Below are 13,410 nucleotides of genomic sequence, written 5' to 3'. Positions count from 1 at the left end.
CCTCCTCCGGTTTGCCTCTTTCCTCTCCCAGAACAGACAGGCCTCTTGCAGCCCACAATGCCTGATGCCAGCGGATGTGCCCACTAGCCATGGAAGGAGCCAGGAACCACCTCTTCCGATGAACCCCACAGCACTGCAACAGCAAGTTCAGCCTTCCATCCTGCTCCTGTCCAACAAGGGGACGTTTGTGACAGGGCCGGGGCTTTGCAACGTGCGTCATGCCAGAGGCGTAGCGGGGTGCTGAGTAACCCACGTGCCAGCAATCTGGCCCGTGCGGGTGTGCAGCAGCTGGTGGCGGAGGAGCGCTCTCAAAGTGTTGCCTTGTTTTTCCTGAACTTGTTTGGAAGGGCACTGGAGGCTTGCAGATGATTTCCTTGTGATCACATGTGGTGCAGGACCAGATCCGGAGCTGGTAGGTAGAGCTCTCCAAATGCCTGGATGTCTGCTTTATATTCATGAGCAGATGCGGTTGCATTGTTTGCCATCTTTGCGGATCCAAATGTTTGCTTCCGCTCAGGGCGGAACGGCCTATGGTGTACGCATCTAAAATGTGGAGTTTGGCTCAGGCCTTAGCTCCAAGTTTACTGCCGCTGCTGCGGCTCAGGGGCAGCTCCAAACATTGGATCTACGCAGGGCTGTACTGCCTGGATTCTGCTTGTGCACCAGGTCCATTGTCTGGCTCTTAGGGGGGTTGAATACCAGGCAGCGTGGTCACTGTTATGGCTCTGGCTTGGAAGTAGACAGGTGTATGTAGTCTCTGATGCCAACCCCCTGTGTGCCTTCGGGCAAAGCTTGGTGCCTTGGTTTCCTCTCCCACCTCCCATCTGTTTGGCTTGTAAGGGATTGTGTCTGTATAGCACCTAGTTCCCTGGGTCCCTGGTTTTACTTCAAGCCTCTGGTTGCTGCAGTAATGAGTCACAGGCAGCTGAGTCAAAACAGCCAGACCCAGACCTTCAACCTCACAATGCCCATTATTGTGGGCTAGCGGGAAGTTGGCCAGTCGCCCTTCTGGTTTGCTGTGGAGGGCTGACTTCACCAGGGGGAATAACTGGTGAGCACAGCCATAGCTCTGAAAAAGACATTGGAGGGTTAGGGTGGATCCCAAATGGAATGTGCATCCACCAGGTGACCCAGTTGCAGGAAAAGCTGATAGCAGCCTGGGGTGTATGAACAGGCGCATTGCCGGTCAGACACCAAGAGATAATTGTCCGACTGTGGCACTGGTGAGCCCATGGCTGAAGTACTGTGTCCAGTTGTGGGCCCCATAATTTAGGAGAGATGTAGCTCAGTTAGAGGAAGGCCAGAGGAGAGAGACAAAAATAATACTGTAGAAAGTTTAGAAAAAAACCAACCTCGCCTCTCAGGAAATCGACACAAACTGGGCATGTTGAATCCTGTGAAAAGACAGAGGCAGAACCTGATACGTCTTCAGATATTTAAAGTCTGTTATATAGAAGATTTAAAGACCTCAGGACGCATCTAGTTCAACCTCTGCTCTAACCAGGACCAACCCCAACTAAATCATCCCAGCCGGGGCTTTACCAACCCTGACCTCGAAAACCTCTAGGACTGGAGATCCCACCACCTCCCTAGGGAACCCACTCCAGTGCTTCACCACCCTCCTAGTGAAAGTTTTTCCTAATACCCAACCTACACCTTCACCACTGCAACCTGAGACCATCGCTCCTTGTTATCTGCCCCATCACAAAACTCTAACCAGGCCGAAGTTCTTCAAAAGCGCAACAGGTGCCAAAGAACTGGATGGCTCTGCCGAGCAGCACCCCAGTGAGCCCACCTACAACCAAATACCCTTCCTTCCTCAGGCCCAGTCCTGGCCTCCAGTCAAAGCATGCACCGGCTGCTGCTGCTGGCTGCGGTCTGCCTCTCTGCTCTGCCTGCTGCCTTAGCTATTTACCAGAAGATAAGGAAAGGTCCAGGTGGGTAACCATGTTTGCGTCCTCCCAATGAACCTGCAAGTTGCTTTGCCTTCCCCTTTCCAGTATGGGGCACTTGGGCTCTTACTAGTTCTCTGTTGTCAGCCTTGCCACAGAGCCAGGACATGTGGCAGTTTAAAATTGAGGTGCAGGTTTGCAGGCGGGGGGACTGGAATAGCAGGAGGCCAGTTTGAGGTGCACTGCACAGTTGTACATTGGGGGCCTGCAACTGGGAGAGGGAGGGAGGTTGCAGGCTGGGGCGCAGAAGCCTCAGAAGGGCTGTGTCTACACTTACATTCCTCTTTCAAAAGAGGTATGCAAATGAGGGGAATCAAAAATGCAAATGAGGCATGGATTTGCATATCTGGCACCTCATTTGCATCTCTTATTTCAAAATAGCTTCTTTCGAACGACAAAAACCAAAGCAGACGCTGCTCTTTCGAAAGTAAACCCCATCTTCAAAAGAATCCTTCTTCCCATAAAAAAAGGGAAGAAGGATTCTTTCGAAGATGGGGTTTACTTTCAAAAGAACCGCCTCTACACTGGTTTTCTTCTTTCAAAAGAAGCTATTTTGAAACAAGAATATGCAAATGAGGTGCCTGATATGCAAATCTGCACCTCGTTTGCATTTTCAATTTCCCTCATTTGCATACCTCTTTCGAAAGAGGAATGCAAATGTAGACACAGCCCAGAGGTGCAGGGGAGGGAACCTGGACTGCATGAGGCCAGTCAGGACTGCAGCACCGCAGCAATGCCTGTGGAAGAGCAGCCACAGACTGGGAGAGTGGGGGGTGGGGTGCAAGCTCGGAGTGAGGGGCATGAGCCAGGGGAGCTCATGGCTGGACTAGCCCGTGGCCCTGAAAGCTGGGAGTGAGAGGAATGCCCTGACCTCTGCCCCCTCCATGCCCCTCACTCCCTCCTCACAGCCCCACCGGAGGGGCCTGGCCCGTGGGCAGCTCAGGGCTGGAACCGCAGGTGGGGCTGTGGTTCAGGGTTGCAGGGGAAGGACCAGGCCCCGGCTGAGAGCTGCAGAGCCACAATCCCCGGCAGTAGCGTGAGCCTCCTCCCGTCGGTGTCTCCTCCCAGCCCCCACCCCACGCCTGCAATACCTGCTGGAGCCCCTCCACGAGGTGGTGCACGCCCAGCGTGGGGCCACGGTCACCCTGCCCTGCGTGCTGCGGGCGCGGCCCCCCCACTACAAGGTGCGATGGAGCAAGGTGGAGCCAGCCGAGCTGCAGGAGAACGTCATCCTCATCACCAACGGGGCCCAGCACAAGGCCTACGGGCCGCTGGGGGGCCGGGCCCGGCTGAGGCGGGGCCACCGCAACGACGCCTCCCTCACCATCGCCGGCGTGGCGCTGGAGGACGAGGGGCGCTACCGCTGCCAGCTGGTCAACGGGCTGGAGGACGAGAGCCTGGCGCTGACGCTGCAGCTGGATGGTGAGTCCCACCCCCTCGGCGGGCGGGTGGCCAACCCCCTCCACCTGGCCCTCTTCTGAGGGGAACCCAGGGGGCAAGACAAGCTGTGTCCCCTGCTGGTGGGGGGCCCTGGGAAGATATAGGGGAGCTGCTGCCCCGAGGGGCGTCACTGGGGAGAGATGGGGAAGCTGCTTCTCCTGTTGGGAGGGCCCTGGCGAAAGGTGGGGGAGCTGCATCTCCTGGGAGGCCCTGGGAAGAGGCAGGGGGAGGGCAGTTCTGTTTCCTGACCAGACCTGTGAAATCCCGTGAAACAGCCGCAGGGACCTGCCCACCCCCAAAGCATGGCGAGTGGCTATCAGAAGAGGCTGAGGGGAGAGAGGGAGAGAGCTGGGGCTTTTCACACCACTTCCCAGGGGTCCGCAGGATTTCACAGCTCTGGTTGGGAAACGGAGTTGCCGTCCCACAGCCAACTCCGACCTTGCAAACTTTGTTACTCTTCCGGCTCCAAGCGAGGCGCCCAAGTTTTGAAACTGACCATGGTTGAGAAACGCTGAAAGATTTCCATTCAGCAACTTCAGGACAGTTCGCGAAGGTCCCCAGGCCCCCGTAGAACCCAAACCAGCCAATCGGCTGTAGCAGTAATGGGGAATTTTATATTATTGCAACATAACGTAGGAAACGTGGGTGTTTCCCAGCGAAATGAAAACAGTGCAGGGAAATACTTCCTGCCAAGCCTGCCAGCCGGGGGATTGCCCTGGGGCCTGGTGAATTAAAGGAGTGTCGGGCTTTGGCAGATCCTGCAGCAGTGGCACCCCGAGCCCTGGCACTGCGCTGCTTGGTGCTTAGAGCTGCCTGAGGAGGTGGGGCGCCGCTCCACATGCCTCTGACAGGCTGAGGAGGGGCAAGGCTGTCCAGAAGGTGCTGAGAACCAAGCTGTCCTCAGCCTGCCCCTTCTGCCCTTGACTCCGCCCCTTCTGGCTTCAGTCCCACCCTTTCTGCCCTGGGCCACGCCCCTTCAGGGAGTGTGGATCTACCCCCCACCTTGCCCAGGGGCCCACCATAGCTGCCACATCCCTGCTCCCATTGAGTTGAAACAAGAAAGATGACACAAATCGTTTCAACGTTTCCCTGCGGAAAATCTCCTGCTAGTTAGAAATTTCCGGCAATCGTTTTGATGTCGACAAAACTGCATATTGTGGCTGAAGAGCTTGTTAAGCAGGTGCAGAGGTCGGCACTGAGATTCCCACTCGACTCTCTGATCCCAGGATCACTCATACCCTATCTATCGCAACCACCCAGGTGTCGTCTTCCCCTACCAGACCAGCCAGGGGCGCTACAAGTTCAACTACTTTGAGGCCAAGCAGGCATGTGAGGAGCAGGACTCCAAGCTGGCTACTTACCAGCAGCTTTACAAAGGTAAACAGCCTCTTCCCGTTTCACTGGCCTCCTCTAGTGGCCAAGTCACAGACTTTGCTCTAAATAAGTTTAAAAAAAAAATTCTTAATCTTTATTTATTTAGGGTTAGAAAATATACCTGGCTTTCAGTGTTCCCTGTAAGCTGCCTCTCTCTTGGGGGCTGAGAACAGACCCACCGCCAGCAGTGTATGTTTCTACTGGTGGTGCACATGCCTTGGTGCACAGAACAAAATATATTCCACATATGGATGGGAAAAAGTAGAGGGAATGCTGCTGGTGTTGCTTGAGTCCTTGTGACCTCAGTACAGGTGGTAGGGACCACCAACGAGTGGCACTCTCCCGCCCCACCCCGCCCAGTCTGAGCCCAGGCCAGGAATGAGGGAGTGGTTTGGGTAGTATCTTTGGGGCAGGGAGCCACTTACCTTTGGCCAGTGGCTTACAACATGCAGAGTCCTGATCTCAGCTGGCCACTTTCTTACTGGCATGCCTGCTCCCCTGTGGTCATTCTGCAGTACACCGGTCTCCCATGCTTGCTGCCCCCCCCGTGGTCATTGTGGAGCATAACTGCCACTGCTATAAGACGCCCTTCTTTTCCCTTAAACTAAAAACAATCAGATTCCAGGCACATCCCATTGTCCTGGCACAACCAGTCCCGACCCTGCTGTAAGTTATGACGCAGAATATGGTGATCCTGGTTCATACCATTTAGGAGAAGTTCTTGGACAAACAGACTCGCAGATAGATGGAGAGATAGACACACATTTCTAAAATAGACAGTAGCTGGTTTAACTGGTTTACAAATCGTTGCCGTGGACAAATCAGAGACAATATGGTAACCAGTATCAGAGGGATAGCCATGTTCGTCGGTATCTGCAAAAACGAGAAGTCCTGTGGCGCTTTAGAGACTAACAGATTTTTTTGCAGCATAAGCTTTCGTGGGCAAAGACCCGCTTCATCAGAGCTTGTGCTCCAAAAGAATCTGTTAGGACTTCTTGTGGTTAATATGGTAATCGTTACAAGCACTGGCTTTTGTCTAGAGAAGCATTACAGAGCAGGGTGGACAGATCTGAGAATAGGACGCAGGCATCCTGCTCCCCAAACTCCGTCCCTTCAAACTACTGTGCCACACCTGCCCATCCTAGAGCCGGGATTAGAACCTCATCCATTCCTCTAATCACAGACCACGCTCGCGCCTGGAGTGGAACAAAAACCCCTTTGCTCCACACAAGATGCTGGGCAATGGAGAATCAGGCCCATGACTAAGGCATCAGACCTCCTAAAGCAACCCATAGCCCAGTTCTGAGCTTCATCAGCACCCTGCGTCCTGCTGCCCACTACATACTGAGCTTGCCCCTTCCTTTGTCTCTCACAACCCCTCAGCATGGACCGAAGGGCTGGACTGGTGCAACGCCGGCTGGCTCCTTGACGGGACTGTCCACTACCCCATTATTAACCCCCGAGAGCCCTGCGGTGGGCAGCTGCTCCTCCCGGGAGTGCGGAGCTACGGAGCCAAGGACAAGCAGAAGGACCGGTTCGATGCATTCTGCTTCACCTCGGCTGGCACGGGTACGTGAGGAGGGACCTTGGCTGGGATAAAAGGCTCAGCTGGACTGGTCCCTGCTCTGGGATCCTGTCCCGGCTTTCCAGGGCAGCCTGTCTGCATCCACACCACCCTAGTGAAGCAGCAGAACCCATAGGCTAGGTGGGTCCCCCTGTTTTCAAGCCTGGCTAGTGAACCCTGGCATCTCCACACACCACCCAGCATCCCACATGACCTGTCACCTTGTAACACCAATGGACCCAGGTTGTCTGCATGTGGAATCAAACTAGGAACCTGTGGAGTTTAATGTAGGAGGCTCTACCGTGTTCTCTGTAGCTTGGGACTTGGTGCCTCAGCTGAGGGCCATATGCAACCCAGAGGCACTGAGCCAGGCGAACAAAGTCTGCTCAGCCTTGGCTAAGAGCCACTTCGCTTTGAGCTCATGCAGCAGAGCTGGGGGTCTCAAACTCCCAGCCCACAGGACAGCCCCTGCTGAGGCAATTGCACAATCCAACCACCTCAGGGCTCTCAGTGGGAGGCAGCTTGTCTGTTACCAGCTCCGGTACCCTACCTCTTTCCATCACCACCCCCTCTTAACCCCCACCTAGGTTCCAGGGGCCTTGTGGGTTCCAATCCCAGCCAAGTCACCGCTTGTAACTCCAGCAGACCCCATTTTTTTCGGGGTCTCCATGAAATATTTATTACAAAAGAAATCAAGCAAATGGGACTAACGTTACCTCCTCCCTGAATGAACAAGAATGAAGTAAATACACTTTAAAAATAGTTTGTTAAATGACATGAACATAGGACAGATCACTGCTTTCAAGGGGCTTTGGACCTGGTACATCTGGAGCGCAGGGTATGAGGCTCTATTGCCCAAGTTAAAGGCCAACAGGCTGTAGACCAGATGCATTAGTCACCCTGTAAGTGGTTTACATCACCCCTAGGGGCTGTGTGGGTTGTACCCTGACACCCATCCTGCTCCTCCGCTCTCTCCCCAGGCCAGGTTTATTTCATCCACGGCCACCTGAACTTCCAAGAAGCGGGGCTTAAGTGCCGCAACCAAGGGGCCACCATCGCCAAGGTCGGGCAGCTCTACTCCGCCTGGAAGTTCGCCCAGTTGGACCAGTGCGACGGGGGCTGGCTGGCGGACGGCAGCGTGCGTTACCCCATCACTTCCCCTCGAACCCACTGCGGGGGCCTCCCGGACCCTGGTGTCCGGAGCTTCGGTTTCCCCAACAAGGAGCAGAGGACATATGGGACCTACTGCTTCTCAGCGAAATAGGGATGGGGGTGGGGTGGGGATGGCGGGTGGGAGCCGGCAGTGCTTGTCTGCAGCTTGCCAGAGTTGTGAGATCCAGCTCCTGCGTGCATTTCTCCTTCTCTGCGGGTCTCAGGACAGGTTTGCGGCTGCACGTAACATGGGTGCATCCTTTGTCTTCAGCACAAAGACTAATTGGCCAGGCCATGAAGACCAGAGTCCCACCCCCTCCTGCAAGGAGAGGCCATTGACCACTTGCTCTGTTCTGCAGAGAGATCTGCTGGGTGGGGGGGCACAAAATGGAGCCCCTGTACTGAGGCCTGCAGGCCACTTAGGCACTGACCTTTCAGGGCTTAAGTCGTTTCCAGGCTGGATTCTGACCTGTGTTCCCTGTGAGCTCAGCACTTGGGCAGCCGCTTAGGAGAGATTCCAATGCTGCCCAGCTGATTAGCACAGCGTTCACAGCCAGCTCTTTGTTTCTGCTCGTGGCGCACATTGGCACCTGCCTCGGTGCACATCAAAAATTTATTCTGCACATGGATGGAAAAGATTAGTGGGAACAGCGATTCTGCCCAGGGTTGAATTCAGCATAGAGAGCCAGCAACAGTGGGACCAGCAAAGCTCCCAACCTTGGGGCTTTTGTTCTCCAAGGTTTTGGCTGCTGCTGTTTGCTAGCTGCTATCTGGAGCAGCAAGTTGTTTGGAGAAGACAGAATTCATGGGACTCAGTAAAAATCCCGGGTCCTGTTCTGGTGAGGTGACTGAACCCCTCAGAGGAATAACCAGTAGGTGTAGAGATTTTGGGTTAGTTTATGGCTAATGAAATGGCATTTTGTACCCATTACTCACCTGTTTCCAGTCAAGGATTGGTACCCGTGGAGATAAGGAATTTCCTGACTCTCCATGTACTCATCCTTGTGAAAATTCAAGGAACAGCAGGGCCACAACTCTGATCCCTCAGCTCTGTAAGGCACAGGTCCCTTTCGCTTGAGCTCAAGGAGCATCTCCTTAATGAGCAGCAGTATAGGGGCTCTGACACACAGTTGAGCCATTCCAATTGCATTCCAACAAAGGGCAACTGTGCACACAAGCCCCCAGCCTGCCTGCTACACTGTGCTCATGAAGGTCTGTTTTTTAACCTCCAGTGCCAGCCCAGGTTTCCCATGAAGAAGCCATTCAGGCTAAACTAAAGGCTGGAAAGCAACGAGTTTAACTAATTTTATCCATTTAAATTAATAAAATCATGGTAAAACCATCCCAAAAGCAGCATTTTTGTTTTTTTGTTTTTTGGACATATATTAGCCATAGGGTGATGCAATCCTACCCTTGTCCCAAGGGCTTCTAGAGCTAGAAGACATAAGCTGCTAATGAGTCAACCAAAATACAATATCCTTTAACAATAGCAGACTCACTTTCTTTGTACATGGACGAGCTGCTACCATGGGACAGACATGCTCTGCTGTGGGTTGCAGATATCTTGTAACCAGTGTTCCCTGTAAGATGAGCACTTGGGCGGCCCCCCAGTAGAGAATCAGCTGCTGCTCAGCTGATTAGTGTAGCACCCACAGTAAGCAGCATGCATTTCTACGGGTGGTGCACATCTGCATGTTTTGGTGCACCTACAAATTATTCCGCCCATGGATGGAAAGTATTAGAGGGAACACTGCTTGTGACATCCAGCTTCTGTGCTTAACCTGAGGCTGCGTTACGTTTTTAGGAGAAATTAACCTCCAGTGAAAGAGTGTGCCCAGAGAAACTTTCCAAGAATTTGCACAGGGTGGTTTGATCCTTTGTTTGGCTGCCTACAGCTGAAGAATTCCAGAATAGCCCTGTCCAGGCCCATTAGCCAGCTGGTTCCAGCTACCAATTCCTCCCAGGACTTGTCTTCCTGTACAGCCACCACCTGGGGGCAGCTGCGCCACTCTAGCACTGTGGCAAAGATATTACGCCGACAGGAGCGCTGCTCCTATTAGCATTGTTAATCCAGCTCCCGAGAGGCGGGAGTTCTGTTGGTGGGAGACGCTGCCTCGATGATGGAGCGCTGTGTACAGTAGGGGTTAGTTCACTTTAACTATGCCACTTGGGGTGTGCATTTTTCACACCTCTGAGTGACACAGTTATACTGACATAAATTTGTTTTGCAGATCTGGCCTAAGACTCTTTTATGTGGCCATAAGGTAGTGGCAGGTGGTGCCTATTGGCAGTGGCCCCATGGTGCTAGGCACTGGCCTGCCCAAACTTTAAGCCATTTTGTGTCAATAGACAGCTTTGCAGAGGATGGGCTGTTATCCCCATTTGGCAGGCGAGGGAACTGAGGCCCAGAGCAGTTGTGATTTGCCCAAGGTCACACCAGGCAATGTGGTATCGAGACCAGAGCTTTGCTGTCTGTTTGCACCTGACCTACCCCCAGGGGCACTCTGCTGTGTGACTGGGGGCCTTAGCCACATGAATACCCAATATGGATACTCTGGGGCTCAAACACCCTCTGGGAAAAACAGGATGCTTTTGTGGGTCCCAGCAACGGGGCAGTGACCCCTGTTCTGTCCATTTCCTGCCTTGAGGCTTCACCCCAAACTCCCCCGCCACCCACTCAGCCTCTTCTCACAAGGTTCTGCCCACTCCTGTGTCCCAGTGCCCCATCCCTGCATGCCCCCACCGACTGCTTCCATGAGTGGGAGAGGACAGAGTGTAGCACCCACCAGCAAAACCGAACTTAATGCCTGTATTAGCCCCTACCGCCGTGCAACAAGGGAAAGGGGCATTGTGCTAATGCAGCGGTTCTGCATTGGGCCTGCAATGGAAAATGCAGCAGTCTCCTCCATTGGGTTATTGGGTTTAATATCAACAGCCGCAAGAGGAGGTGGCATCAGGAAAAACAAAGCTCCATGCATAAGGAGAAAATGCACATGTGATGTTGCTGTTGACTTTTTAAAAAGTGAATCTTTAGTCATTAGAATTTCTTTATACACACATAAAAAACCGCGAAGGGGAGGAAGGCTTCCGTGCTTTCCCTGCTGGTTTCCAGACTGCTTTACAAAACACATTTCCAGTTCCATTTCCATTGCAAACTGGTGCCAATGGCTTGGGGTGGGATGTCTTCCATCTTGGGTCCCTCCTTAGTTATCAACGGCTTGGTCCAACCCTTCACAGAGAACCAGACAGGAGTGAAAATGTCAGTCAAGTGCCAGCACACTTGGTTTCACAGATTATACAGCCAGAAGGAACCACTAGATCAGGTAGTCCACCCTGCTCTATAACACAAGCCAGAGCGTTTCACCCAGGTACCGCCATATGGAGCCTAGTAACCTGAGTTTGACTCAAGCCTCTTCCAGACACCACAGAAGGAAGGAAATCGCAGCACAGATTTTTGGACAGCAATTAATAACACTATTGGAAGATCATTAATTTAAAAATAATATTAGATTGTAACTTTGCCATTTATTTAAAACTTATTTTCTATGATCACTTTTGAGCTAAAGAGCCCGCCACTTCCCTTGGTAGTTTAATCCAGTGGTTAGCCTCCCTTGCTGTCGAAAAGGTGGAGTTTATTTCCAATTTGGGGGTTTTACTGGTTTTAACTTCCAGCCACTGATGCTCATTCTGCCTTTCCCCATCAGATGAAAGATCCCTTCGTAGTATTTTTGATCTGGTATAAGGTACTAAGGCTAAAAACCCTTCAGCACGTGGTGTTTTTACGTGGTGTAAGGCGGTGGTTCCCAACCTTTTCACTAGTGCAGACCCTCAGTCTCCCTATACTGTTTGTGGACCCCCATTAAAGCCAATTCCTGCTGCTACGTATGCTTCATTAAAGGAAAAAGGAAACCCCAGCTTAGATTTCTGGACAACAATTAAAAACATTATAGGAAGATATTTAATTTAAAAATAATAGTTTGTAATTTTGCAATTTATTTAGAACTTATTTTCTATGATCCTTTTTATTTATCTTTTACTTTTTCACGGATCCACTGCAATACGCTCATGGATCCCCGGGGGTCTGTGGACCCCAAGTTGGGACCCACTAAGGCACTTGGACCCTGTAGTGAAGTCAGCTCTTGGTCTTCATTTTGGCCAGCTAATCAGAATGAGCACGTTAAGTCTCTCACCAGATGTTTTTATTTCAGCCCTCAAATTATTTTTGTGGAGCGTCTCTTCTTCCTTACTGATTTCTCAACGTTTTTGTTTAAATTGTGGATACAGATCTGAGCTCATTATTCCCAGGCTGCATCTACACTGTAGACTTTTATCACCAAAGCTGGGGTTTTGTCGACAAAACTCGTGGAGTGGTCACACCTAAAATGCGTTCTGTCAACAATCTGTCAACAGAATGCCCCAGTTTTCTCGGAAGAGCTCCGTCGCTCCTGTATGAAGCATAATGCCTCGTCAATGGAATCTGTTGATAAACAATAGCGTGGATGCTCCAGGTAACCCTCTGTTGACAGACAGAGCTTCCGTTCATGGGGCAGCCCCGTTCGCAGAACTTCCAGTCCGCTGCTCTGTTGAGAGAGGGCTGGGCTGTCTTTCGAGTTGCTTGTATGTGTAGATGCAATCTGTCTACAGAGGTTTTATTGGAAGATCTATTCTGACAGTAACTTCTGTCGACAGATTGCTGTAGTGTACACGCAGCCCTGAGCTGGTCTCCCCAAGCTGCATACAGAGGTAAACTCAATCCCCTCTCATCCCCATGCCTACTCGCTCATCCCCTTTACTCATCCCAGGGCTGTGTCTGAGCCTTTTCTTGCCAACCCATTGTGCTGGGAGTTCACAAGCAGCTCGGTAAGACTCAGAGTTACCCCACATTAAGCTACAGTGGGCGTTTCTTTGAGCTGTCCATCACAGCCACCAATCGCTGGAAGCTGAGCTCTTGGGCAGCCACCCAGAACAGATTCTGGTGCTGCTCAGCTGATTAGCAGAGTGCCCCGACTCCGCAGCCTGTGTTTCTACTGGTGGTGCACATCCGTATATGCCTAGGTGCACATAAAATTTATTCTACCCACGGATGAAAAAAAACTTAGCGGGAATACTGCTCACAGCCCTTCTTAGAATCTCAGCATAGAAACAGCTGGCCTGTCCCTGGCTGGCTTGTGCACCCATTGAGATCACCTGGCCTTTGGGGGACAAGCAATGCTCTCCGCCAGCATTGGCAAAAGGAGCCCATGTTCTAGTCGGTAGCCGGCTGAAATACTAGGGACTCAGCTCGTGTCCACTGACTCCTCTGGATCTGTGCCAATGAGCCGGATCCCCGCTGGGGAGCCTCAGCATCTTTTCGTTCCTATCAAGGGCACGACCCAGGCAGGGACTCAGCCCTGCCTTGGCCACCACTCACGCGGAACACATCTGAACTGCGGCTGCTCCCACTGCCCGTTCTCCTGACACTGAACCACGGGTGAGTGGCGCTGGGTGAAGCCGTCCAGACACCGGTACCGTACGATGGAGTGGACCTCATAGCGCTGCTTTGCTTTGCCAAACCGGTGAGCGTTGGTTATCTCGGGCGGGGAGGGGCAGGACACTGGCAGAGGAGGAGGGAAAGGGAGAGAAAGGGTTAAGATCGTGCCCATTTTCCATTGAAAACGCCTTTTCCCAGCAAACTGTCCAGGTCTCAGAGCAGAAGCCGGCTCTGGAGGAGGAAGGGGTACACCTGATGCTTACCTAGCCCCATTTTACAGGTGTAGGACAGGTGGTAGTTGCAAGGCACGTCACTCCACTGTCCCCCATCATGCCACACTATGACCACACAGTTCTCCCCTGAAAGGAAGTAGCTGTCAGGCTGCCCTTGGTGCCAGTTCTCATAGAGCTGCCAAGAAAAGGACAGTGAGTGAACTCTGCAGTGAATCCCCTGCCTAA

General features: G+C 52.4%; 2 protein-coding genes across 2 annotated transcripts in view; one reads left to right on the top strand and one right to left on the bottom strand.

Moving 5' to 3' along the window:
- The first annotated feature begins 282 nt into the window (after positions 1-282).
- Positions 283-7,594, top strand: HAPLN2 (hyaluronan and proteoglycan link protein 2). Its single transcript, XM_074981105.1, has 6 exons — positions 283-412; positions 1,824-1,937; positions 3,021-3,374; positions 4,653-4,769; positions 6,150-6,335; positions 7,311-7,594. Exons 1-6 carry the CDS (start codon positions 385-387, stop codon positions 7,592-7,594), a joined length of 1,083 nt encoding a protein of 360 aa, XP_074837206.1. The 5' UTR covers positions 283-384.
- A 3,017-nt stretch (positions 7,595-10,611) lies between these two features.
- BCAN (brevican) overlaps positions 10,612-13,410 on the bottom strand; it is a 46,437-nt gene continuing 43,638 nt past the window's right edge. Inside the window, exons 12-14 of the mRNA XM_074981427.1 lie at positions 13,216-13,360; positions 12,893-13,075; positions 10,612-10,711 (exon numbers count right to left, since the gene is read on the bottom strand). Coding sequence (XP_074837528.1) covers positions 10,686-10,711; positions 12,893-13,075; positions 13,216-13,360 — 354 coding nt within the window. The 3' untranslated portion in view covers positions 10,612-10,685. The remainder of the gene's footprint in view (positions 10,712-12,892; positions 13,076-13,215; positions 13,361-13,410) is intronic.

Source organism: Carettochelys insculpta, chromosome 30, assembly GCF_033958435.1.
Source record: "Carettochelys insculpta isolate YL-2023 chromosome 30, ASM3395843v1, whole genome shotgun sequence".
Lineage (NCBI taxonomy): Eukaryota > Metazoa > Chordata > Testudines > Carettochelyidae > Carettochelys > Carettochelys insculpta.
This window is presented reverse-complemented; position numbering and strand designations above follow the sequence as displayed.